Source organism: Bos mutus, chromosome 4 (genome assembly GCF_027580195.1).
Source record: "Bos mutus isolate GX-2022 chromosome 4, NWIPB_WYAK_1.1, whole genome shotgun sequence".
NCBI lineage: Eukaryota > Metazoa > Chordata > Mammalia > Artiodactyla > Bovidae > Bos > Bos mutus.
In genome coordinates this window covers 110,308,454-110,333,987 of record NC_091620.1, presented here as the reverse complement: position 1 = coordinate 110,333,987, position 25,534 = coordinate 110,308,454, and the positions used below count along the sequence as shown (strand labels likewise).

Genomic DNA, 25,534 nt, shown 5'->3' with positions numbered 1-25,534 from the left:
GATGAAGTGAATTGGAAATCTGTAAGAAGCACAATGCTTCCTCGGTGGCTCAGCAGTAGATTACTCCTGCAATGCAGGAACTGCAGGAGACGCAGGTTCTATCCCCGGAAGATCTTCTGGAGGAGGAAATGGCAACCCAGTCCCGTGTTCTTTTCTGGAGAATCCCTTGGACAGAGGAGCCTGGCAGGCTACAGTCCATGCGGTTGCAAAGAGCTGGGCACGACTGCAATGACTTAGCACACACACCCAGACAAGAAGTGCCATATGGCTGGAGTTCACGGTGTAGAGGGAGGCGGAGCCTCTGAGATTAAGAGCCTTATCGCTCAGGTCATTGGGAGTCGTGTTAGGCAGCCATTGAAATGTTTGAAGAAGAGGAGGGACTTGATCAGAGAAAGGTGACTTTTTTTTTAAAAAAAGATGGATATTTTGGCCATGCTGGGTCTTTGTTGCTGCGTGCGGGATTTCTCTAGTTGTGGGCAGGGGCTCCTCTCCTGTTGCGGAACATGGTCTGTAGGCGAGCGGACTCGGTAGTTGTGGCTCACGGCTTAGTCACTTTGCGGCATTTGGGATCTTCCCAGACCAGAGGTCGAACTCGTGTCCCCTGTATTGGCAGGCAGATGCTTACCCACTGTGCCACCAGGAAAGCCCTAAACATGATTTTAAAAAGCCAGTTTGAACAGCAGTTGCCCCCTTAGCTCCCTTCTTTACCTATTACTCTCCTTTGAAGCCTCTTTAGTCCAGGTGATGGTGCTTCAGGTGAAGAGTGTAGATAGGTTTGTGATAGCAGATGTCCTTCTAGTCTTCTTAGCTTCAGGCTTTTCTGCCTTTACCACCTGGAAAGAAACAAAGATAAAGGGAAACCATGATCACAGCAACAGACGAGGAGTGAAGAGGAGAGAACCAAGACAGTGAGAGAGAGGATGATGCTTTTGATTACAGAAACAGAATTCTCCTGTGTGAAGGGGTTGGGAGGGCAGGGTTTGAGTCTTGTGACCAAACTTCCATATATGAATTTCCTCAGTTGTCAGATGAAGGGTTGGATTAGATGCTCTTGAGGGTGACATTTGGCTATTAAATTCTATGAGGACTGTTTGAGCTGTGAGTGATGACTCAGTCACCTTGCGTTAAGTGAAAGATGTCTTTCATGCACTAAGATTTTACATATCTGTGTATGTATGAGTGTATGTGTGTGTGATACATATGAAACAAGGTGAAATTTCATTAAGGAGGAACATGTGGGTCCACAGGAGATAGAATACATTTGAGAACACGGCAGTCATGCCCATCATGGGGGGATGTTTGTCATAGTCCGGGAGTTGACTCCACATATGGAAAGGCAGGTTGTGTGAACAGGAACCGTTGTCGGTACCAGTCTCAAGTCTCAAGTGTGCCTTGCAGAGACACTAAAAAATTCTGCCCAGTCACAACTTTCGAGGACCAAATGTTGAGCCTACCTTGGTAAGTGTAAAACCCAGTTATCCCTTCCCCTAGTTCCTCTGGTTGGCAGTATGGAAGACAGATGTACAAACTTCTTGGAAACTTTGAGATCATAGTACTATTTTTCTTTCCCCTTGTCGTTTTCTTGCATGGCTTTTTCTTTTTTTTTTAACTGCCGTGACAGTCTGAAGTTGCCTTGCTAATTTAGAAGCATAAAATGTGTAATGTACAACTTCCTTGTCTTTAACTTAACTTGTATAGTTATCACAGCAGATAGATGTTCTGTCTTAAGCAATCCTGTGATACCTTGCATGAAATCTAGTACTTCTAAGATGTTGCCAGTTTCTGACAAATAGCTAGTGACTTTAAAAGGATGAGACTCTAAGAAAAATTTTTTAAAGTTACTATTTTTGTACTGAAGTGACTTTTTGAGCATAGAAGCAATTTAGAAAGTTCTTATTTTCAGAAGAGGTTGGGAGGAACCCCTCCCTAAACTCATTAAATACCATTTTTGCCCATGTGACTTTGCATTAACAGTTTTATTATCATCATCATAGGATTCTAAATGCTGAACACTTAAGATGTCACTCTGCCTTTCATAGGTGTGTTTGTTTTCCTGGATTTCCAAATATGGAAACATCTCCTTCAAATGCTCCCATAGCCAAGGCCATATGAAGCAGGAGCTAGTGAGAGCTCTCAGAGATGGGGTTTGCTAGCCTCTCTTTGTACAGTTGGAAGGCAATCCCTGAGTGAGTCCTTAATTGCTTGTCTTAAGTATCTTGTAAAACTCCTGAACATGTAAGTGGTACTGTGTGTGTGTGTGTGTGTGTGTGTGTGTGTGTGTGTGTGTTCATGCTCAGTCATGTCTAACTCTTTGTGACCCCATGGACTGGAGCTCACCAAGCTCCCCTTTCCATACGATTTCCCAGGCAAGAATACTGGAGGGGGTTGTCATTTCCTTCTCTAGGGGATCTTCCCAACCCAGGGTGTCATTTCCTTCTCTAGGGGATCTTCCCCACCCAGGAATTGGACCCGCATCTCTTACAGCTCCTGCATTGGCAAGTGGATTCTTCACCACTGGTGCCACCCAGGACGCCTGTTAAGTGGTGCTAGAACCTGTCAACTGTTGTGCCATCAATAGCTGAGCATCAGTGCAGACCAAGCATAGGGACCACGTGACTGAGCGGAGCGGACTGGGACTCGGCGTATAGCGACCTTCTCAGAAGGGGCAGAGCTTCCTTGGCGGAGATGAACTTGGCTTCTCACCTGGGCCACCACTGATTAAGGCCGCATGAAGGGAATTCAAGGTCTGGTCCAGGCCTAGGGACAGCGGGGTGACTTCTGTCCTGGGGAGGTCAAAGTGAAGGTGACGTGACTGCCTGAAGCTGAACTAATTTTGTGAGAAACACAGTGCTCTGGGGCTGTGTACTCTCTACTGAGTTCTGCTTTCATTTGTAATTTGTATAACTCTGACTTTCTTGTTCAGTCAGATGAAGTGATGTTATGTGTGAAGTTTCAAGTCAGGGGATATTCAAGGGTAGACATGAACCCCCACTGAGATTCCTGTTCATTTTTCATAGTCTTTCACTTCGCCTCCTCCTTTGCTCATCGTCTGTTTACAGTTATCTCCAGACCTGCTGTTGGTTTCTGTTTATCAAAGCTCTGGTGCTGAGGCAATAAAATGTATTGCAAACATTTTATATAAAACTTAGCTCTTTCACAGATTTTAGAAATTGTGGTGGAATTGTAAAGAAAGAAAGAAAGAAAGTGAAGTCGCTCAGTTGTGTCCGACTCTTTGCGACCCCATGGGCAGTAGCCTGCACCAGACTCCTCCATCCATGGGATTTTCTAGGCAAGAGTACTGGAGTGGGTTGCCATTTCCTTCTCCAGGGAATCTTCCCGACCCAGGGATTGAACCCAGGTCTCCCGCATTGTAGACAGGCGCTTTACCATCTGAGCCACCAGTGGAATTGTAAAGGCCTTATAAATCATGACCTTTTCAACATTTTATTCATGTTGAAAATATGACCTCACATTTTTGGGGTTTTTGAGCAGGAGAAAATCCACATACATCAAAATGCCATCAAATTTTCAGAATAAAGAATTCTCTTTGTTTTCTAGGCCAAGACTATATTTTTTGGTGGAATCTATCTTAATGGCTGTGTGTGTGTGTGTGTGTGTGTGTGTGTGTGTGTGAAAGGGAGAGACAGAGAGAAACAGAGATAGATAGAAGTAGATACTAGGTACATTAACTGATCAAATTGCTGTTTTTATTTATTTGCTCTTGGAACAGTGAGTAGATTGCAGTGTGACTAAGTTCATAGACACACCCACACTCACAGACACACACCCCCCTCAAGTAGTTACCCACTGTATTTAAAAACCATGACGCAGCACTGCGATGTTCAAACTTTAGGAGATGTAAGGGTTGAATAGAAAACTTGGTTGACATATAATATACAAGTTCCATGAGAACAAAAGCGTACATGTTTCCCTGTGGTGATTGGCACATGGTAGATGTTGACTACTTGTTGGGTGATTCTGGGGCCCAGCGCCCGTAGCCTTGGCTTTGGTAGATTTGCTGTGGGGCCTCATTCACTGGCCACTTGACTTTGAGAGGTGGCTGAAGCACCACGCTTGGCGAAGCACCTCCTGGTGGGACCACAGCTGTGGCTGTGGGGAGCAGGGGGTGGAGAGTCCTGTGTCTGAAAACCTGCCCTGCTGTGTGGAGGAGTCCGACAGTGCTTTCGAGGGCCAGAGTCTTAGGTGCAGGTCCTTAGACTAGGACTTGCAGCCATGGCAAGGAGTATATTTTATGACTTTAGACTTATTTTAACTTTTGTAAAAGAATACAGTGATAGCAATTCACATAATTTTATGTGGGGAGAGCTTATTTAAGTCTAGTCAGACAGAGATAGCCATTAATGTTATGATATAAATGTTTATTCTTCTTAACCAGAAAGTGTAAGGGGATTGATGCCAAATCACATTTTTTTTGCATACTTTGCAATATTCTTTCTGTCTATACATGTAACCCACCATAATAAAGTGTAAAAATAGTTCAAAAAAGTAAATTGCCTAACAGCTTTTATACCTGGTTGTTATGGCCAGACGAAAACAACTTGGACCAAGTCTTTCAGTAACCCTCAGCACCTCCATGGTCTCTCTCCTGCCTAAAAACAGCACATGGAGCATGACCACCACTGTCTCCAACCCTGTTTGCTTGGCATGAGTTTTTTTTTTTTTTTTTCTGCCGAAGGTACTAGTGAGGTGTTTACATTTGAGAAGAACCGCATGTCTTGCACTCATGCACATCCTATATATGCATGGCTGTGTCCAGGGGCACATAGGAACAAGATTAGCTGGAGCAGAAAGGCAGCCGGTGGGTCATTTATAGGTTCAGCTGGAAGTTGTTTAGTCGCTAAGTCGTGTCCAACTCTTTGAGACTCCATGGACAGCAGCCCACCAGGCTCCTCTGTCTGTGGGGTTCTCCAGGCAAGAATATTGGAGTGGGTTGTCATTTCCTTCGCCAGGGGATCTTCCCGATCCAGGGATAGAACTTGTGTCTCTTGCATTAGCAGGGGGATTCTTTATGACTGTGCCTCCAGGGAAGCCCTCAATTGGAAGTAGTTGGAAACAAAAGTAGAAGTCTTTTGCAGTGAGTAAGTTAACCTTAATGTGGGAAAGTGACCACTTAGACAAGAAAAACTTTCAATATTTTGGATTTCAGTGCAAATTAGAGGCCTCCCAAGTTCCAGGATATGAAAAGAAACCCTCATAATGCACGGAGTGGCACCACTCCCTTTGTGAGAAGGGGTCAGTAGTGAAGGGTCACCCTACAGTTATAATCATTAATTATTATAGCTGCGCATTAATTGTGTAAACAGCAGCGTACCTTTTGTAAGGCCTTCCTAGGTGATGATGGAGGTAAAGAACCTGCCTGCCAATGCAGGGGATGAAAGCGCTGCAGGTTTGATCCCTGGGTTGGGAAGATCCCCTGGAGTAAGAAGTGGCAACCCGCTCCAGTGTTCTTGCCTGGAGAATCCCATGGACAGAGGACCCTGGCGGGTCACAAAGAGTCAGACGTGACTGAAGTGACTTAGCACACAAAATACTATTTTATAGCATTATTTCAATTTTCTTTGGCCAATCTTATAGTGTTTTTTTAGTTTTATTTGGCCAATCTACTGTAATAAAGAACTTTTCCAGATATGTCTTTTATTATAAAAGGAATATATCTTTATCATAATTCAAATTTTATCAAAAAGTACTCATACAAATTGTTTCTATATCCCTCCCCTCTTCAATAACCATAGTTTCATGAACAGATGCTTCCTTTTTTTTTTTGTATTCAGGATTGATTATTGACCATTTGGCAGCTGATTAATTGGTTTCAATGTTAACAATGGGAAAAGTAACTATGCCTCTGTGAAAAAGTTAAAATTGGTTTGAACCAGGTAAACTCTATTGGGTTGAGCCACTGGAAATTGGTGTGTTAGTAGATCAAAAATGCCAAATATTGGCTGTTTCATGTGGCTAAGCTGTACTTTTAGAGGAATCTCTTCTTTGAGTGATTTAGGAAGCAGTCCTACAGTGTGGAAATAGACCCCAGATGACTGATGTTTGCCAGTAGTCAAGAGGATACACAGGTACTGATGGCAGGGAGAATAGTTGAGGTTGTAATGTCAGGACTACATTTCAGGTCTGTGACTTTGTGGAAATTGGGAGGGGAAAAGAGCAGGGGAAATATGTACTGGGGTTGAAGTTAGTCTATTCCCCAATGCTGCTGCTGCTGCTGCTAAGTTGCTTCAGTTGTGTCCGACTCTGTGCAACCCCATAGACGGCAGCCCACCAGGCTCCCCCGTCCCTGGGATTCTCCAGGCAAGAACACTGGAGTGGGTTTCCATTTCCTTCTCCAATGCGTGAAAGTGAAGTCGCTCAGTTGTGTCTGACTCTTAGCGACCCCATGGACTGCAGCCCACCAGGCTCCTCTGTCCATGGGACTCTCCAGGCAAGAGTACTGGAGTGGGGTGCCATTGCCTTCTCCACTATTCCCCAATAGCAAGTCTTAACTAGGGAGTAAGTAAAGCAGTAGACTTTTTGGTGGATGGAAAACAAGTTTTGTGATGTTTATAAAGTATTCCTAACCTGTCTTATTATCCTTCCACATTTGGACAGCATCTGGTGAGTGAAAAACATGTCTCTAAATCCTTAATGGGATTTTAGCTAAATTAAGTCTATAGGGCATCACATGCGTTTTAACTTTGTGTTCTGGATTAGCTGTGGTCTCTTTCCCCATAACAGAGAGTTAATGCTTTTTCATGTAAACTTGGTATGTGCTGTGCTTAGTTGCCCAGTCCCGTCAGACTCTCTGCAGCCCCATGGACTGTGGCCGCCAGGCTCCCCTATCCGTGGGGATTCTCCAGGCAAGAATACTGGAGTGCGTTGCCACTCCTTATTCCAGGGATCTTCCTGACCCAGGGATTGAACCCACATGTCCCGCATTGCAGGCAGATTCTTTACCATCTGAGCCACCAGCGAAGACCGAGAATACTGGAGTGGGTTACTCTATCCCTTCTCCAAGGGATCTTCCCGACCCAGGAATCCAGCTGGGGTTTCCGGCGTTGCAGGCAGATTCTTTACCAGTTGAGCTACTGGGAAGCTCAAATTTGGTGTAAGTGTGTATAAAAGTATAAAAAGTAAACATGAAGTGAAAAATACAATTCCGTTTTTTTTTTTTTTAACCCGATTCTCTCACTTTTTCACTTCTTAGTTTATGGTTTGTGCGAGTATGTGCATTTTAGATCAGATCTCATTTAGGGGAAAATTCAGAACTGAGCAGGACTACACTATTTCTCCTAATATGCAGCCACAGTGCGCAGCATACCTTCTGGAACCATGCGCAAGTTACCCTGGAGCTGTTTTCAGGGCAGGCACGAGTTCTTTCTCTGTTGTGATCACCTCATCACAGGCAAGCACTTTCGTCTTTCTCTGTGTTTATCTTGTTGTTCTTATTTGCCCTTAAGTTTTTCCCATTCAGAATATTTTTGCTTTCAAAATATTCAGAATCCAGTAGCAAGTAAGTGAGAACTTCTTGCAGAATATAAATAAATAGATAAATTAGGAGTTTGTGATTAACATATACACAGTACTGTGTATTAAATAGGTAAACAATAAGAACTACTATATAGCTTCGGGAACTATAGTCAGTGTCTTGTAATAACATATAATGGAAAAGAATTGGAAAAAGAATGTGTGTGTTTGTGTGTGTGTGTGCGTGTGTGTATACACCTGAATCACTTTGCCGTACACTTGAAACTAACACAGCATTGTAACTAGCTATACTTCAATTAAAAAATAAAGTAGGCAAAGGAAGAAAGTATACTATTTCTAGTATAAGGCGAATATCAACAGCTTTAGATCTATCTGGGCTTCCCTGGTGGCTCAGATGGAAAAGAACCTGCCTGCTAATGCAGGAGACCTGAGTTCGATCCCTGAGTCAGGAAGATCCCCTGGAGAAGGGAAAGGCCACCCACTCTAGTATTCTTGCCTAGAAAATCCCATGGACAGAGGAGCCTGGAGGGCTTCAGTCCACGGGGTCGCAGAGCTGGACACACCGGATGTCGAACACACACAGATCTGTCTATCTGCAGGCTTGAGGCAAAAGTTTAGTCTGTTGGGGTTGTAGTTTGAAATATGGTTGCTTTCTTGTGTAATAATAAGTAATAATCTTTGTTTTCTGGGAAAATCAGGTAGCAGCACCTCCAGCCCACACCACTGGGGTTGACACAGAAAGGGAACATGTAAAATGATGAGGGGAGAATGTGAACACACTTGTTCCTTCCAGAGGCTAAAGGGGAGTGAGCAAGCTTGGATTACATTTATTTGTGATATCTCCTTTCCTAGCAATAAGATGTCAAATAATGACCTAGAAGACTATTTGACTTCGTAAAGAAAGGTTCTATTTGTCATTTCTTTGTTAACATTGCTTTTAAAATAACCCCTTCAGTGAAAAAATGAACACGCTCTGCATTTTTCGATAACATAATTTATTTTAATCATGATGAGGTTGGTGTTTAGACTGAGCGCCGAAGAATTGATGCTTTTGAACTGTGGTGTTGGAGAAGACTCTTGAGAGTCTCTTGGACTGCAAGGAGATCCAACCAGTCCATTCTGAAGGAGATCAGCCCTGGGATTTCTTTGGAAGGAATGATGCTAAAGCTGAAACTCCAGTACTTTGGCTACCTCATGCGAAGAGTTGACTCATTGGAAAAGACTCTGATGCTGGGAGGGATTGGGGGCAGGAGGAGAAGGGGACAACAGAGGATGAGATGGCTGGATGGCATCACCGACTCAATGGACGTGAGTCTGAGTGAACTCCAGGAGTTGGTGATGGACAGGGAGGCCTGGTGTGCTGCGATTCATGGGGTCGCAAAGAGTCGGACACGACTGAGCGACTGATCTGATCTGATCTCATCTGATCTGTTTCACCTCAGAGTGGAAACCTAGGATGTTTATTCTGAAAGCAGAAGGTCGAGGTCTGTATATGGTGGATGAGTGGGTGTCTGAACTTGTTCCCACACTGAGGGGCGGCTCTCTATGTCCTGTCCTGCCAAGACTTTGCGGTTATCTTTATGAGCAACATGTTTTTCTGCTTTTGTACTGTTTCAACATGGCCCCAAATTGATTGTTAGAAATTTTACCCTCAACCTTAATTACAAGTCCTTTATGTCATGTAGAATCATACCTTTCCAAGCCTCACTGGTGAAATGAATTTAAAATGTTTGCCATATGTTTGCTTAAAACTTGCGGGAAACCAAGCGTGCTGGGATTGTTAAAGCCAGTGTTACAGGATTTGTTTTGTATGTAAACGATGAGAAAATAACATGTGGTATATTTGAGATATTATTAGGATTACATGGAGTGTTATTTTGACAGTGTTTGTCTTGCAAAGGGAGACATAGTGGCTCTGGGACTTGTGGTGTTAATCACGCACCCGCTTGGCAGCCAGGAGGCTTCCTCGCCTTGGCAACCAGGAGGCTTCCTCGCCTTGGCAACGGCAGGAATGACAGTATCTGGCACCTGGCTTGGAGCAGAGACTGTTGTGCTGGCAGCTTTCAAGTTAGTCAGGTCTGCCACCTACCCTCATGTTGGTAGATATTGTGGACGGTTTTGTGCCCTTCAATGCCATTTTTCTGCCGTCAGTTTTGAAATTAATGGCTTATCCTTTTCCAAATACGAGTTCATTATGTTAATCTCAAAAGAAAAAGGGCTTGCTTTCAAACAGTTCTTGGTCATTATTTAACCGATAGTGTGTTTTTTAAACTGTGTGTAAATATAGTTAGAAGTCTAAAACCTATAATAATTGAGAGTTAATACATTGAAATGTGGAGGCTTTGAGTGTTTCTGTAGAAATGGTAGAAAAAAAATACCATGTTTAAAAAAAAAAATGAAATGACAGGGACTTCCCTTGTTTTTCAGTGGTTAAGACTCTGCTTCTAATGCAGGGGTCATGGGTTCAGTCCCAGGTTGGGGAACTAAGATCCTACATGCCATGGGGCGCAGCCAAAAAAAGAAAAAAAGAGCATGGCCTTTTTTTGTATAATATCGGTCACAGTTAAGAAAAGATGTTTTTTCACAGGATGAATGATGGCAGAGATTTGATTTTACTGAAATTGTAGGAAAAACACAATGGGAAATGATGGGCATGAAGTCGTTGCTTTGAGAAATGGGAAACAATTTAGGTCTAAACAGTCAGAGAAGCAGGGTGATGGTGGGAGAAAAGTAATAATCATAATAATAAAAGCAACAACAAAATTCCTAGGCAAAGGGTTCTTAGAGCGTGGATCATCCATAGATTGTAAGCTTCAGTACCTTTTTGGAGGTCTTGCTGATAAGGATGGATCAGCGCTTGACAAACTGAGGGGATAACTTGAAAAATGAAATTGGACAAAATTACAAACGATGTATATCTTTCCAAAACTTGCCTCACAAAGCTAGGTTCCTTTCATAAGCGTGATACCCATGAGGTCCTTAATTCATTTCACCTATGCGTATTCCCACACTGCGAAGTACTGTGCATGGCCATCATTTCCAAATACCCTGTTGTGGTTTGAAATCTTGATCTCTAAGGATGAGTCTGTCTTAGAAGACTAATGTGGGGCCAAGTGTCATTTTAAAAATGAGCACATGTGAAGCTGGTCCCCAGACTGATGATGAATGCCTGGAAATTAGCCATGTAATATGCTTCAGTTGTTTGAGGCTGATGGTTGAATAATTAAATATTTGAATAATTAAAAGAAAGAAGATTGTAAATTATTGGAATCAACAATACTAAACTCTGTCATACATCTTTGTAGTGCTTATATCTTCAAAGTTTGTGTCTGTACTGTTATTGTTATTTTTGGTAAGTATTTTGTTGTGAGTGCTAGTTTTACAAAGCTCTGATAAATCTGTAAATATTTCATGTATGTATTTTATTTATTTATTTTTGGGTACCCCTGGTGTTTTCTACCATGCACAGGCTCTCTCCCATTGCAGCGAGTGGGGTCTCCTCTCCAGCTGGGGTCTGGGGTCTCCTCTCCAGCTGCAGCGAATGGGGTCCCCCCCAGCTCCAGCTGTCCCCTCTCCAATGGGGTCCCCTCCAGCTCCAGCGAGTGGGTCCCCCTCCAGCTGCAGCGAGTGGGGTCCCCCTCCAGCTCCAGCTCCAGCAGCGAGTGGGGTCCTCTCCAGCTGCAGCGAGTGGGGTCCCCTCTCCAGCCAGCTGGGGCAGCAGCAGTGGGGTCCCCTCTCCAGCTGCAGTGGGGTCCCCTCTCCAGCTGGGGTCCCTCTCCAGCTGTGTGGGTCCTCTCCAGCTGCAGCGAGTGGGGTCCACTCTCCAGCTGCAGTGCGTGGGGTCTCCTCTCCAGCTGCAGTGAGTGGGGTCCCCTCTCCAGCTGCAGTGCATGGGCTCCCCACTGTGGTGGCTCCAATGGTTGTGGCACTGAGCCTAGTTTCTCTGCTGCATATGAAACCTTCCCGGATCAGGGACTGAACTTGTTTCCCTGCATTGGCAGGTGGATTCTTTACCACTGAACTACCAGAGAAGTCCAAAATATTTTTACTTTTTTGTAGGACTTCCCTTGGATAGCTTAAACTTCCCTGGCCTTGGGCAGCACATGAAGCTGCCAATTCGGTTTCAGAGGAAACATACTTCTTCGTGGTCTTCTGGTGTTGGAACCAGCCACACCAAGGAATTCTCAGTCTGAATGGCCTTCTTTGGGCCAATTAGGTTTTTATTGAAGTATATCTTGGGATTAAAGATATATTACCATCCTGAAGTAGGTTTGCCTGGTGAAGACAGTGGAAATTCAAGGCAATAATAACTAAAAACAGGAGCTTGCATTCATGGGAGTCATACAAGAATGTACTAGTCTCCACATTTTTCTCTCTCTTCTCTGGGGACTGTCCTGTACAGCTTTTTTTGCATGATGACTCCATATCTAAAATATCATTTTATTTGAGTAAAATATTAGATAATCTAGATTTGTTTCTTTTAGTATGTTAAAACATAGGTATATCTTTTTATTTTTTAAAATAGACTTTATTTTTCTAGAGCAGCTTTAAGGTCAAAGCAAAATTGAGTGGAAAGTGCAGAGGATTTTCCTGTACTTTCTTCCCTGCCTCCCACCCCAACCCCTCCCTACTGTTGGTATCTCTCACCAGAGTGGTGCATTTGTTACAATAGAGGAACCTACCTTGACACCTGATAATCACCCAAAGTCCGGAGTTTACATTAGGGTTCACGTTTGGTGTTATAAATCCCCTTTTAAAGAGGTGGGCTTGCAACACTATTGAGTATCAAGGGTTTGAGGTTTGTCCAGGGCCGTCAGTGTCAGTGACTAGGTTCTCAATAAATATTTGATGAATATGTGAGCAATTACAAGTTCCTGATAGAAAACATGTAAAACACATGTTTGGTGTTTCTCTTTTCTCTTTAGGGTATATACCAAAAACCAAAATTGAAGACACAGTGTTACTAAAATAATTAACAATGGTAGAAAAAGCTTCTGTTCTTTAAATGTTCTACCTGAATGGTCATTGGTATAGGCCAAAAGAAAAAAAAAAATATATATATATATATAAAAGATACACCATATGAACACTAATCAAAATCAAGCTGAAGTGGCAATATTAATTGCCAGGGACAAAATACTTCAGAGTGAAGAAAATTACAAGGGACAAAGAGATGCTTTATGTATTGATAAAAGGGCCTGATTCACAGAATGCAACAATCTTAAATGTTATGTGTAGCAAACTACAGCTTCAAAGCACACAAAGCCGAAACTAAGAGAATTCAAATAAGAAATTGACAGATCCCCAATTACAGTTGAGGATGTCACCATCCCTCAGTCATTGAAAGAACCACTCTCCAGAGAACTAGCAAATATATTGAAGAATTCAATGACAACATCAACCAACAGGCTGTAATTGACACTTACAGAAACCACCATTCAACATCAGCAGAATATTTATTTCATACATATGGAGATAAGCCATATCTATATTGGCATAGAAAGTGGAAAAATAGGTATATTTCATCTGATGATGTACCAGTACAATAAAAGAAGCTTATCAGTTGGTTGTTACCCATAATAACGTATCTGTTTGTTCACTTTCTCTTACAGCCTCTCTGTTAAAAGGACTAAAACATGCTAACATAGTGTTACTTCATGACATCATCCACACCAAGGAGACACTGACACTTGTGTTTGAGTATGTGGTGAGTAAGATGAGAATTCAGATTTTATAATTATGAGCAAAAGTCTTATAGTATTATCATAGAGTTTTGTCTTTAGGTAGCTATACTGAAGTATTTTATCTGAGTACATGAGACTTATTTTGCATAATTTTGAATGGTATGTGTTTTAAAGAAAAATCCAGAAAAAATGTTCAGTTGAAGTTTCACTAGCTATATGATCTGTTATAACCTGTTTGTTACTAGTACACTTTCTAAATTTCGGCTTTATCAAGTAATATAAAACAATATGATGGTGAGCACTCCATCAAAGGAAGTTCACAGACAACAAAAATGTTTTCTCCTTTGGATTTATAACTTGGGTTCAGAAAAGCATCCTTATTCGGGTGATATTTGTAGAGAAAAGGCTGATACTTACAATTTAGACTTCACAGTTTTTCCCCTTGGTTAGTATTTCAGCTATTAATTAAAACTTCCAATTTGCATAGCACACGGTGTGATGATCTTATTCTGTTGAGACTTGGGCTTGAACTCATAATTAATCTTTCTCCGTTTCTCTTAGAAAAACATATGGTATTTGTGTAGCACCATTTCAGCATTTAACTGTGGAATCATGAAATGTAACCATGATAATTAACATCCCAATTTTCACAGATGGATCTGAGAACATGTAATTTACAAGATACAAATGACATTGGTGGAGACTTTTATTGAGAAGAGTAGCTGTTGGTATTGTGACTGTATTAAGATCCCATTTTGTAATTACCACACTACTTTAAAAAAACTGAAATAGTGTCCATTTTTCCTTAAAAATATATAATAGAATGAATATTTACAACATTTTATCTTGCTAATGTCTGCCTAAGTCTGTTTGTCATTTAAAAATTGTTGTCTTATGAAAAAGCCATTCATCTTGTCTATTTACATATAAATGATGGATACATTTGAATAATATGGTAATGTGGCTACAAGGACAGCTAGAACTGAGCAGTTGCATATATTACATGCTACCAAGAATGGATGCAGATTCAGACATCAATGCAAATATAATTTCTTTTGTTTAATTGATGATTTGGGGGTCAATAATGTATTCAGCTGATGTAAAATTGGAATTTTTGTTCCATATTTTCCAGTATGTCTAGTTGCAGTATTTCTGTTAAATCCAAATTTTTTTTCTCAGTATACTTCAGTAACTTATAAAAGAGGTTTCAAAAATATACTTGTTCCATCCCCCCAAATTGGATAATTTAATTGAGAAGAAGAAAAACTTAGTTTGGTCCCTAAAATCAGTAACGTTGATAGAGTAATGAACAAAAATAATGTGAAATTGGGTCTTTCGAATCTTAAAAGAAAATGAAATATATTTGTGAGGCTAAAAATATGCCCATTGAAGCACACTGTCATTTTGTGCTTTTATATTCTGTGGAAATTGCCATATAAAAGGAAGGAAATGCACCATCCTGCAGTATTTGTCAACTGATTGCGACTGACTGCTAAACTCATTCTTCTTTGTGTGAGTGAACTTCTCCTTGGCCCCAGTTCTTGTGGAGACATGCCAGCTCCTCTTCAATAAGCCACATAATAGCATGCACATATGCAGTACTCTGTGGGCATTTCATGCCTTTCAAAAATGGAATATTGCCTGCCATCTAGCAGCCGTCAGACTGCAGCCATGCCCTACCATGAGCCCTCAGGAGGCTCAGGATGTGAAAAACACAGCAAACTGGCATGATCTCAGTGAGCTCTGACGCGTGCATTGTGCCATCCTGGTGGCTCAGTGGTAAAGAATCCACCTGCAATGCAGGAGACTTGGGTTCAATTCCTGGGTTTGGAAGATCCCCTGGAGGAAGAAATGGCAACCCACTCCCATGTTCTTGCCTGGAAAATTCCACGGGTAGAGAAGCCTAGTGGACTACAGTCCATGGGATCAAAGATTGAGACACGACTCAGCGACTGAACACGTTATAATACATACGTAGAAAAGCGCTGAATTCATTAACTTGAGAAGTCTGGTTTTCTTTAATTAACAATGATCTTTTGATGTTCAGACAACCTGCCCCTTGTTGCAAAATTTCTATATAACCTGGCTCCTCCCCTCGCCTCCTTGAAGCAGTTCTCAGGTTCACGTGAGATGCTGTCACCCAGGCTTGAAATCCTAAAATTTCCTGCCAGATGGAACATAACTCTCAGCCTTTAGGTTGTGCCTATGTTTCAGGTTGACACCTAACTTCTCTGGGGCAGCGAAGATGTAGATTTCCCTGTTCTCTTTTAGAGAATGGGCATACTCATGTCATTCATTTCTTATGACTGCCCTCCTTGCCTCATCTCTAGTTCTCTATTCCACCTATATTTCTTTATATTCCCACTGTTCTTTGCCTTTCTCTTCACTGCCTTTCTTTGTTTGTTATTTTCTATTCACTTCATCTCCTGCCCTTTTGCCTCTCTGATAAAGTTAGTACTTCTTGTGGCCTCAACTGTAGTTTGTTTGGCTTTTGTTTGTTCTAATTAAATATTCCACTGAATGTCTGAAATCAGAGTTGGGGAGGCTGGGACAACGAGCTGGGGAGGGGAAGAGCTCTGTGCTGTAGAAATTCCTTAGAAGAGTTTTCCAAGTTAGAGTTGGGAAGGTGTAGACTCCTTGACAGTATTAACCTGACTCAGTATTAACCTGCCTAATACAGAAATAACTTCCTGAGTATTTCCTAAAGCTTTTGTTTTCTTACACTGTTTTTTCATTGCTTGTTTTTTTTTTTTTTAACATATGCCAATGGAAAATTAAGATTCTTACATACTTTAATGAATTAATTGGGGCTTCTCTCATAGCTCAGTTGATAAAGAATCTGCCTGCAATGCAGGAGACCCCAGTTCAGTTCCTGGATTGGGAAGATCCACTGGAGAAGGGATAGGCTACTCAATCCAGTATTCTTAGGCTTCCCTTGTGGCTCAGCCTGCAATACATTTTTATATGCCAATGGAAAATTAAGATTCTTACGTACTTTAATTGAATTAATTTAATCAGATTGCTTTCCTCACAGTATCTGGCAGGAATAAATTTTCTTCTCTTGCATGTTTCACAGCAGTGGAAGGGTGATAGAAATTTCAAAGCATGATATGCCACAGGAACTAGAGCAGATCTACTGGAGGGATGCAGAGCAGGAAACAGGAGGCACTTGTAGATTTGAGATGATGAGTGAAGGGTCAGAAAGGGAGGTAAAATAATGTTTAAGACAAGTGCCGGGGTCCAGCCCCGGTGAATCCAGGGAATTCGAAGTGGGGACGGCATCGGCGAGGATCAGGAAACAACTGCTTAATTAAACTTTAATTAAGGATATAAAGAGTAATAGAATAAGGATAGCTCAGTGAGGAAATTCAGTGGAGAAAAGAGGCTGAATAATTCAGCCAGAAGGTAAGAGAAAGAACGACATGGGGAGACCAAGTTTCAGTGAACAAGGCCCGCACTTTATTTTCCAAAGTAGTTTTTATACCTAAGTTATGCATCGAGGATAATGGGGGAAGGGGTAGAGTCATGCAGTAAGCCAGGCTTTCTTCCTGCAAACTTATCATATGCAAAAGTTTAGGTGATTTGCATCATCTTCTGGGCCGGAGGCCTGTTAACATTTTAAGAAACTTATTTTTCTCTAAAGGTGATTATTCTAAAGTCAGGCGCCAGCCTCCAAAAAGCATTAGATAAAGTTGCATTCCTACAGAGCAAAGGTGTGGTGGGCTATAACAAGAAAAAGAATTAACTCAAGGGTCCCAGGTTACAAACATTAAAGCTACTACTTACACCAATTATATTAATCAGTACACTGCCAGGGACACAGCAGGTAAGGGATATGGAAACTTAGCAGCAAACATTGGTCGGACAAGTGAAAATCCCTTCACCAATACAATTTCTAATCAATCTTTTAACTGCTCAAAGGAATCTGTATTTAGACAGTTTAGAACATCTTATGCCTCTCACAGTTGGGAGGCTCTGAACAATCACATGTGGCCAGAAAAACCTATTTAGGCAGGCTAGAGGACTTCCAAAGGAGTTTGTAGGTTGAAACACTGTCACACCCAGGAATTATTAACTGGAGCTGTAAGCTAACTCTTTTTTCAGAGAGAGGTAGTGGGGGACAGCCCCCCGTAAAGTCAGAGGTGTAGGTGAGAGCACAAAGCAGAAAGTAGGCAGACTCTGGTTTTGGGGGTAGATGCTCGAGAATTTCCAGGGAGACTCCTGAGGCTTGATCCCGCCTTTGAGTATGCCAAGCCTCCTTCCTCAAGACCTTTGCCGGGGGCGGAGCTTGCTCCCCACAGACAAGTATGACCACAGTACTGAAAACCAGCACTGAAAACGTATTGAGTTTTATGCTGGGCACTGTGCTGGGGTTTTACATTCATTTTCACTTTTGATGTTCTCAGTAGTCTTATGGGTCTGTGACTATTGCCACTTTATAAAGAAGAAACCTAAGCATTTGGGAGATGAAATGCTTTTTAGGATTTTGCAGCAAGAAAGATAGACTCAGATCCATCTCACTTTGAACCCTGGTGGCAATATTGTATCTCCTGTTTATGTTCCACTTTACTTAGGGTGAGCCTTTGGTCAGAAGGAGGAAAGGAAACTCTTTTTTCTTTCCACAACTCTTCTTTTTTCTGCACTTAAAGATATAGCTGTATTTAAATCCCAAATATGGTTCAAGTGCTTTACAGTTTAAATAAGTATTATAGACTCGCTGAAAACCCAACCCATTTAAAATTTTAATTATGAAATGTTTTATGTCTCCAAAAGGCAAACTTATAAGTGACATGTACATGCCTGATGTGTTTCACTGGGATCTACTTAATACACACACACAGTCTTGTTATTTAGCAAGACCTAAATAAGACTCAGTGACTTGACTTTCACTTTTCACTTTCCTGCATTAGAGAAGGAAATGGCAACCCACTCCAGTGTTCTTGCCTGGAGAATCCCAGGGACGGGGGAGCCTCGTGGGCTGCCATCTTTGGGGTCGCACAGAGTTGGACACAACTGAAGCGACTTAGCAGCAGCAGCAGCAAATCAATATCAGGCTCCCCTTGTGTCTCAGCTGGTAAAGAATCTGCCTGCAAAGTGGGAGACCTGGGTTCAATCCCTGGGTTGGGAAGATCCCATAAAGAAGGGAAAGGCTATCCACTCCAGTTTTCTGGCTTGGAGAGTTCCAGAACTTTTAGTCCATGGGGTCATAAAGAGTTGGACACAACTGAGCGACTTTCACTTTTCCCTGATATCTCAGTTGGTAAAGAATCCGCCTGCAATGCAGGAGACCCCAGTTTGATTCCAGGGTTGGGAAGATCCCCTGGAGAAGGGATAGGCTACCCACTCCAGTATTCTTGGGCTTCCCTTGTGGCTCAACTGGTAAAGAATCCACCTGCAATGTGGGAGACCTGGGTTCAGTCCCTGGGTTGGGAAGATCCCCTAGAGAAGGGAAAGGCTACCCACTCCAGTATTCTGGCCGGGAGAAGTCCATGAGGTAGCAAAGAGACATGACTGAGTGACTTTCACTTTCAAAATCAATATCAAACATTTTAATCTGCAGTTTCCCAAACTTAATGATGATATAGCCACATTTAAAAATTGTTAACATCAAAGTTATTTTCTAAAAGATATTGATTTTGTAGTTCTATGTAATTAACAGTATCTTTTTTGAGGGAGTAGACCAAGTATGTTAAACGGTGTAGGAAAATCCATGCCTCATACCATTAAAACCTAGATGTGTAGGGAAAGTAACATAATTTAAGATTCATTAGTTATTATTGGATCTTTCCTTTGGACTTTATTAACTAAGTTATCAAGGGTGTTTTGGAGGTATCTATGGAATTTGTTCCACAGTGTAAAAGATTCTTATTTATGGTAGTGTACACACTGTATATAGTTCTGTTTTTGTGCTTTTAAAAAAGAGCTCTAAGCCTGGCTGCTTTATATTAAAAGTCCCATGAATGATATTTTAGGTTACAATAAAGTCTGCTGAAGGCCAGAATAATTAAATAAGTGATGAAAAGTTAGGGATGTGAAAGAATATTTGAGGAAATGACTTTGGAGGTCACTCTTAACGTGATCCTGAGACTTCCCTGGTGGTCCAGTGGTAACACTCTGCCTTCCAGTGCAGGGGGTGTGGGTTCGATCCCTGGTAGGGGAGCTGAGATCCCACATGCCTTGTGCCCCAAAAACCACAGCACACACTAAGACGCAGTATTGTAACAAATTTAATAAAGGCAATCACTGCAGATGGTAACTGCAGCCATGAAATTAAAAGACCCTTACTCCTTGGAAGAAAAGTTATGACCAACCTAGACAGCATATTCAAAAGCAGAGACATTACTTTGCCAACAAAGGTCCATCTAGTCAAAGCTATGGTTTTTCCAGTAGTCATGTATGGATGTGAGAGTTGGACTGTGAATAAGGCAGAGAGCCGAAGAATTGATGCTTTTGAACTGTGGTGTTGGAGAAGACTCTTGAGAGTCCCTTGGACTGCAAGGAGATCCAACCAGTCCATTCTGAAGGAGATCAGTCCTGGCTATTCATTGGAAGGACTGATGTTGAAGCTGAAACTTCAGTACTTTGGCCACTTGATGTGAAGAATTGACTCATTTGAAAAGACCCTCATTTGGGGAAAGATTGAGGGCAGGAGGAGAAGGGGACGACAGAGGATGAGATGGTTGGATGGCATCACTGACTCAATGGACATGGGTTTGAGTAAACCCCGGGAGTTGGTGATGGTATCACTGACTCCATGGACATGAGTTTGTGTAAGCTCTGGGAGATGGTGAAGGACAGGGAAGCCTGGCGTGCTGCAGTCCAGGGGGTCACAAAGAGTCGGACACCGCTGAGCAACTGAACTGAACTGAACTAGGAAACAAGATCATTTAAAAAAAAAAAAAAATGTGATTCAGTGGATAAGAGGAGATTGTTAGTGTAGGCTATCTCAGAGTATTGGGTAGAACTCCTAAAACATCTGAAAGTTACTTTCTTACACACTTTCAAAATGTTTAGCCATAGGCATCTGCAAGCGGCAAGGTTGACATCCACTTGGACACGTGCCGCCCACACTGCTCATGACTCTTGTGTAGTCTGTGGGTCCACTGGTTGATCCTTCCTCCTTCCAGTTGTTAACCAGGCAGTGACTCTTAGTAGCTTGGAAAGGTATGTGGTTTCATAATGGTCTGAAATATTATTATAGCCATGTTCTTTCTCTCCATAGGTTTGAAACATGTAAGAGAAATATAGAAAATGTGAAAATGCTAATAAATATTTTTCCTACTTAAACAGGAAGTTAAGCAATGTAGTTTTTACTTTTTTTTTTGCCAAAGACAAGTAAGTGCCACATTGCCCTACTTAACACCATGCTAAAAAATCTAAAACAGAGACTCTGTAAGTGGAAATAATATCAATAAATTAGTAAACATGATTATGTAAATAAATATTACCATTAGTTAAAGTGTACAACTGTTCTGTTCTATTTTAAATTGCATGAGAGCAAAGTATGTGTAGCAGCATTTTTCATTACCTATTTAATAATTATGTACAAGAAGAAAACCAGCAGGCTTATAACTAATCATAATTATTCTTTGAGCAATCATTTTATTTCTTCTAATGTGAAAAATTCCAAACTAATATGCACCATTATGTAAAAGAAAAATCTCTATTCCACATTAAAAAAAAACTATGTCACCAAAAAGTCATATAAAGTGCTTTATGAGTCACCAAAAATCACATTTCCCCCTTTTTTTTTCACATAAGGTATTTTTTATAGTGTTTTACATTATTAAAAGCACTCTCTCATAAATGTTATTCCATTCGACTCCATCTTTCACGTGCTCATGCTCAGGCTTGTCTGACACTTTACACCCTGCCTGTGGACGGGATTTCCCAGGCAAGAATACTGAAGTGGGTTGCCGTTTTCTTCTCAAGAGGATCTTCCCAATCCAGGAATCGAACATGTGTGCCCTGTGTCTCCTGCATTGCAGGCGGATTCTTTACTACTGAGCCACCAGGGAGGTACATAAGACCTGTATTTTTGTTCAGTTTTTTTCACTGATAGAGAGAAAGAATGCTTTGAGAAATTAAGACTTACTGAATCACCTGGATAGACTAAAGGGTAAAAGATAAAACTTTAACCCATCTGTGGTGTCTGTAGATCTTTATTACTCCATTTTACCCTGCAGCCTTCTCATATTAACCATCTTCCTAGTTTTTTTTTTTTAATTTATTTTGTATTAGAGTATAGCTGATTAATGATGTTGTGATAGTTTCAGATAGACAGCAAAGGCACTCAGCCATATATTATACATGTATTCATTCTCCCCCATACCCCTCTCCCATCCGGGCTGCCACATAATATTGAGCAGAGTTTTCTCTGCTACACAGTAGGACCTTATTAGTTATCCATTTTAAATGTAGTAGTGTGTGCATGTCCATCCCAGACTCCCTAACTATCCCCTCCCTTCTTCTCCCCACCATTAACCATGAGTTCATTCTCTAAGTCTGTGAGTCTTTTTCTGTTTTTTAAGTAAGTTCATTAGTATGATTTCTTTTTAGATTCCACATATAAGGGATGTCATATGATATTTTTCCTTCTCTGTCTGAGTTCACTCTGTATGATAATCTCTAGGTTCTTCCATGTTGCTGCAAAAGGCATTATTTCATTCTCTTTTGGCTAGTTATACTGATGGTCTGAGGTATGTATTATGTTATGATATGGGACTGGCAGCTGAAAAGTTATGTTCTGTCTTTTCACCCTGCCACACAATTTACCTAATTACTTGTTTTCTATGCCTCATACATTTTGATTTCTGAAGATAATAAGAATGCTGTAATTTGCATGATTTTATACCACATTGTTCTCAAAAATGAGCTCTCCATCAGTCTTCTCATTTCCAGATTAAACTATCCCAAGGCAGTTGAGAATTTTTCTGCTTTCCTATGAGATACAATATATGTGCACACATGTGTGCATGTACAACTGTAGATGGTGGTGATCAGGGAAGACCTTGCTGAGAGGATGAGAGGTCTTTCGGTACAAAGGGAGGCATAGAAGACATACATATTCTAGTCAAGAACTTTCCAGATAGAAGGCTCGTGTGAGGAGCAGCAGGGTTCCTATGGCTGAAACGAAGCAGGCAGAGAGGATGGTACAACGAGACACAATGCAAGACACAGTGGGGTCCAGATTGCTTCAGGCCTTTTTAAAAAAAAAAAACTTTACTGAAGTATAGTTGCTTTGCAATGTTGTGTTGGTTTCTACTGGACTGCAAAGGGAATCAGTTATATGTATATCCTCTCTTCTGTGGGTTTCCTTCCCATTTAGGTCACCACAGATCACTGAGCAGTGTTCCCTGGGCTGTACAGTAGCCTCTCATTAGTTATGTTTTCTTGTAGTGTTTTATTTTGATGAATTTTGCTTTTGCTCATAATGAGATGGGAAACCAGAAAAGGATGCTCAACAGAGAAATGATCGGCTCTGACTCAGTTTAATTGAATCTCTCTGACTGCTTTCTTAAGAATAGATGGGCCAGTTCTGAAACGGAAACCAGTTAGAAGGCTGTCACAGTTGTGTGGCATGATGTCGGCAGTGGAGGTGGTGAGAAGTGGATGAATTGTAAACATTTTTCTAAGGTTGATCTGATAGCATTTGGTGTGGAATTTGAGAAATGAAGACAAGACAAGGATGATCCTAATGATTTTGGCTGTTGTTCAGTCATTCAGTCATGTCCGACTCTTTGCAACCCCATGGACTGCAGCACGCCAGGCTTCCCTGTCCTTCACCATCTCCCAAAGTTTGCTCAAACTCATGTCCATGGAGTTGGTGATACCATCCAACCATCTCATCCTCTGTCGTCCCCTTCTCCTCCTGCCTTCAATCTTTCCCAGCATCAGGGTCTTTTCTAAGGAGTCAGTTCTTCACATCAGGTGGCCAAAGTATTGGAGCTTCAGTTTCAGCATCAGACCTTCCAATGAATATTCAGGGTTGATTTCCTTTAGAATTGAGTAGTTTGATCTCCTTGCTCTCCAAGGGACACTCAAGATCTTGTTTTCTTCAGCACCACAGTTTGAAAGCATCAATTCCTCATTGCTCAACCATGTTTAAAGCTGAAATGGCTATAATAGTGGAGCTGCTATAAGGAGACACAAGGCAGACCGCAGGAAGATGCAACTCAGCCTTTACGGGGTTTAGTTTGAGATGTTTATTATATATGCAAGTGGAGATGTCACGGGGCTGTTGGGTATATGGGTCTGGAATGTAGGAGAGAGATCACAGGTGGAGATTTGCAAGTTGTCTGCATTATGATATTTAACAAAGGGATTAGATGAGATCACCAGGTGTGGTCACTGTTACCTTGTTGGCTCTAAAGGAACCTTGCCTTTGGATACTCACGCCTTTGTGTACTCCCTGCCCCTTATGATTAGGCTGGGCTTGTGACTTGCTCTAACCAATAAAGTAACATGCTGGAAGTGACACAATGCCAGTTGTGGTCCTGACAGCTTCTTTGCCCTGTTGAGCACCTGCTCAGCCATGTTAGAATTCCAGTTGTTCTGCTGGGGAGCCCATGAGAAGAGGCCCTTGACTGTAATGAGAAGAACTGAGAACTCAGAAGGCAGTGTGAAGTTAGACCTGAGACGCAGACCCCAGCCAAGCCATTTGCCCAGCAAGCCATCGTGCTTCTTGGGTGGGGGCAAAGGGCAAATTCCAGTCTCACGGACATCGTGTGGAGCCAATGTGGTTTGGCCCCTGCTCTGCCTTTTCTGAATTTTGACCCAAGAATCATTAGAAGTAATTCACTGGTTGTTGATGTAAGCCACTAAACTTTGGGTTAGTTTCTTGTCCCGCAGTCAATAATTAACCTCTGTGTGAGCAGATGGACCTGAAATGTAGAAGAGAAGTTCAAGGACTGAGCACTGGGGCACTTCAACTTTCAGCATAACATTAAGGCGTCAAAGTGATGAAGAACACCAGCAGTGGGTATTGAAAAGGAATGTCAGGAAGGAAGGGGATTTTTTTGTGAACCCTGATAAAGCTGTTTCAGCTGAAATAGCTAGATAGACTGGGGTTTTACAAAAGCAGAGACTGCCTCTCCAGTGCCTGGCAGAGTGGCACATAATATTAGCCAATAGTTCTTGTATGAATGAATAAGTGACATTTGAAGCAGGAAGGGCCAGCAACTATAAGGGGCCAGAGACTGCACAGGCCCCTTAGAAAGTGTCTGGCCTTTTGACTTTTGTCACGACAGGGAGGTCTTGCCTTCCATCAAAATTCATGAAGCAGAGGATTTTCTCAATGGAGTGACTATTTTCAGATATAGGACTTAAAGCTCCTGCTCTTCCCAACCTCTCTCCCTCCGAAAAAAAAAAAAAACCTACTCATAAACATCCACTTCAATAATTCATTATGTAGTCCCAGATAAATGACATCTAGAATGTGAAAAAAAAATACTATTGCATGTAATCTTTGAGAACTCATCAAGAATGGAGATGAGGTTTTTTAAAAGATGGTAGGAAACAAACCTATAAGCTTACTATAGAACATTAGTGAAATGCAAAAATAGAGTTTTAGACATTCAAGTCTAATCGTTACCTTTTATAAATAGTAAGGAACGTTCTTACTCCCTGATTTCAGCCAAGATTGTGACAGGGACTCTCATGAGATCCTTATAAACATTAACATTGAAACTCAACTGTTCAAAGATTATTCTTTCAGTTTATTCTGGTTGAACAACTTCACCCAAAGCCAATTGATTAATGAATTGACATCAGGATGGAGAAAAGTCTGCTGGGGTATGCTGGAGGGCGTTGTCCTTGGCCTTGTCCTATTTGGTATTTTTATTAATGACTTAGTTGAAGGCACTGAGATGATGTGCTTGACCTATTGCATATATGTTGTCGCTGGGAGCCATAATTAACACTTGGATGATGGAATCAGGGCTCAAAAAGATCTGATGAAATGATAAGTTGAACCTTACAAGGCGAATTGCTGTGGGGATAAGTAAAACAGTGTATTTGATTAAAAAAAAAAAAAGGCAGCCCAACATAATACAGAAAAATAAGGCTAAAAGCAGTTTATGTGAAAAAGTCTAGTAATTTATTTGGTTCAAAGAACTGAAGTGGACGGGAGAGTGCACTGAGGAGGGCTTTATGAACAGATACAACGTGGAACCAGTAAAGATACCAGAATTTAGGAGAATTGAAGCTGTATTGGGGAGAGCAGAGAAAAGGGAACATGAATATTCCAGATAAGATAAGAAAGCCAAATGTGAGAGTTCTGGAGAGGCTAGTTTCGGCTTAATCCTGGGGAGAATGTTAAATGCTTTGTTACAAATTTAAATTCAGTGCCTTGAACACCT

At 41.5% G+C, this 25,534-nt stretch overlaps 1 protein-coding gene across 7 annotated transcripts in view; it reads left to right on the top strand.

Annotated features, from left to right (window-relative positions):
* Nucleotides 1–25,534, top strand: part of CDK14 (cyclin dependent kinase 14) — a 664,341-nt gene that overhangs the window by 254,962 nt on the left and 383,845 nt on the right. For all 7 annotated transcript variants that reach the window (XM_070369889.1, XM_070369886.1, XM_070369885.1 and 4 more), the window contains one exon: nucleotides 13,104–13,198. In XM_070369889.1, coding sequence (XP_070225990.1) covers nucleotides 13,104–13,198 — 95 coding nt within the window. The remainder of the gene's footprint in view (nucleotides 1–13,103; nucleotides 13,199–25,534) is intronic.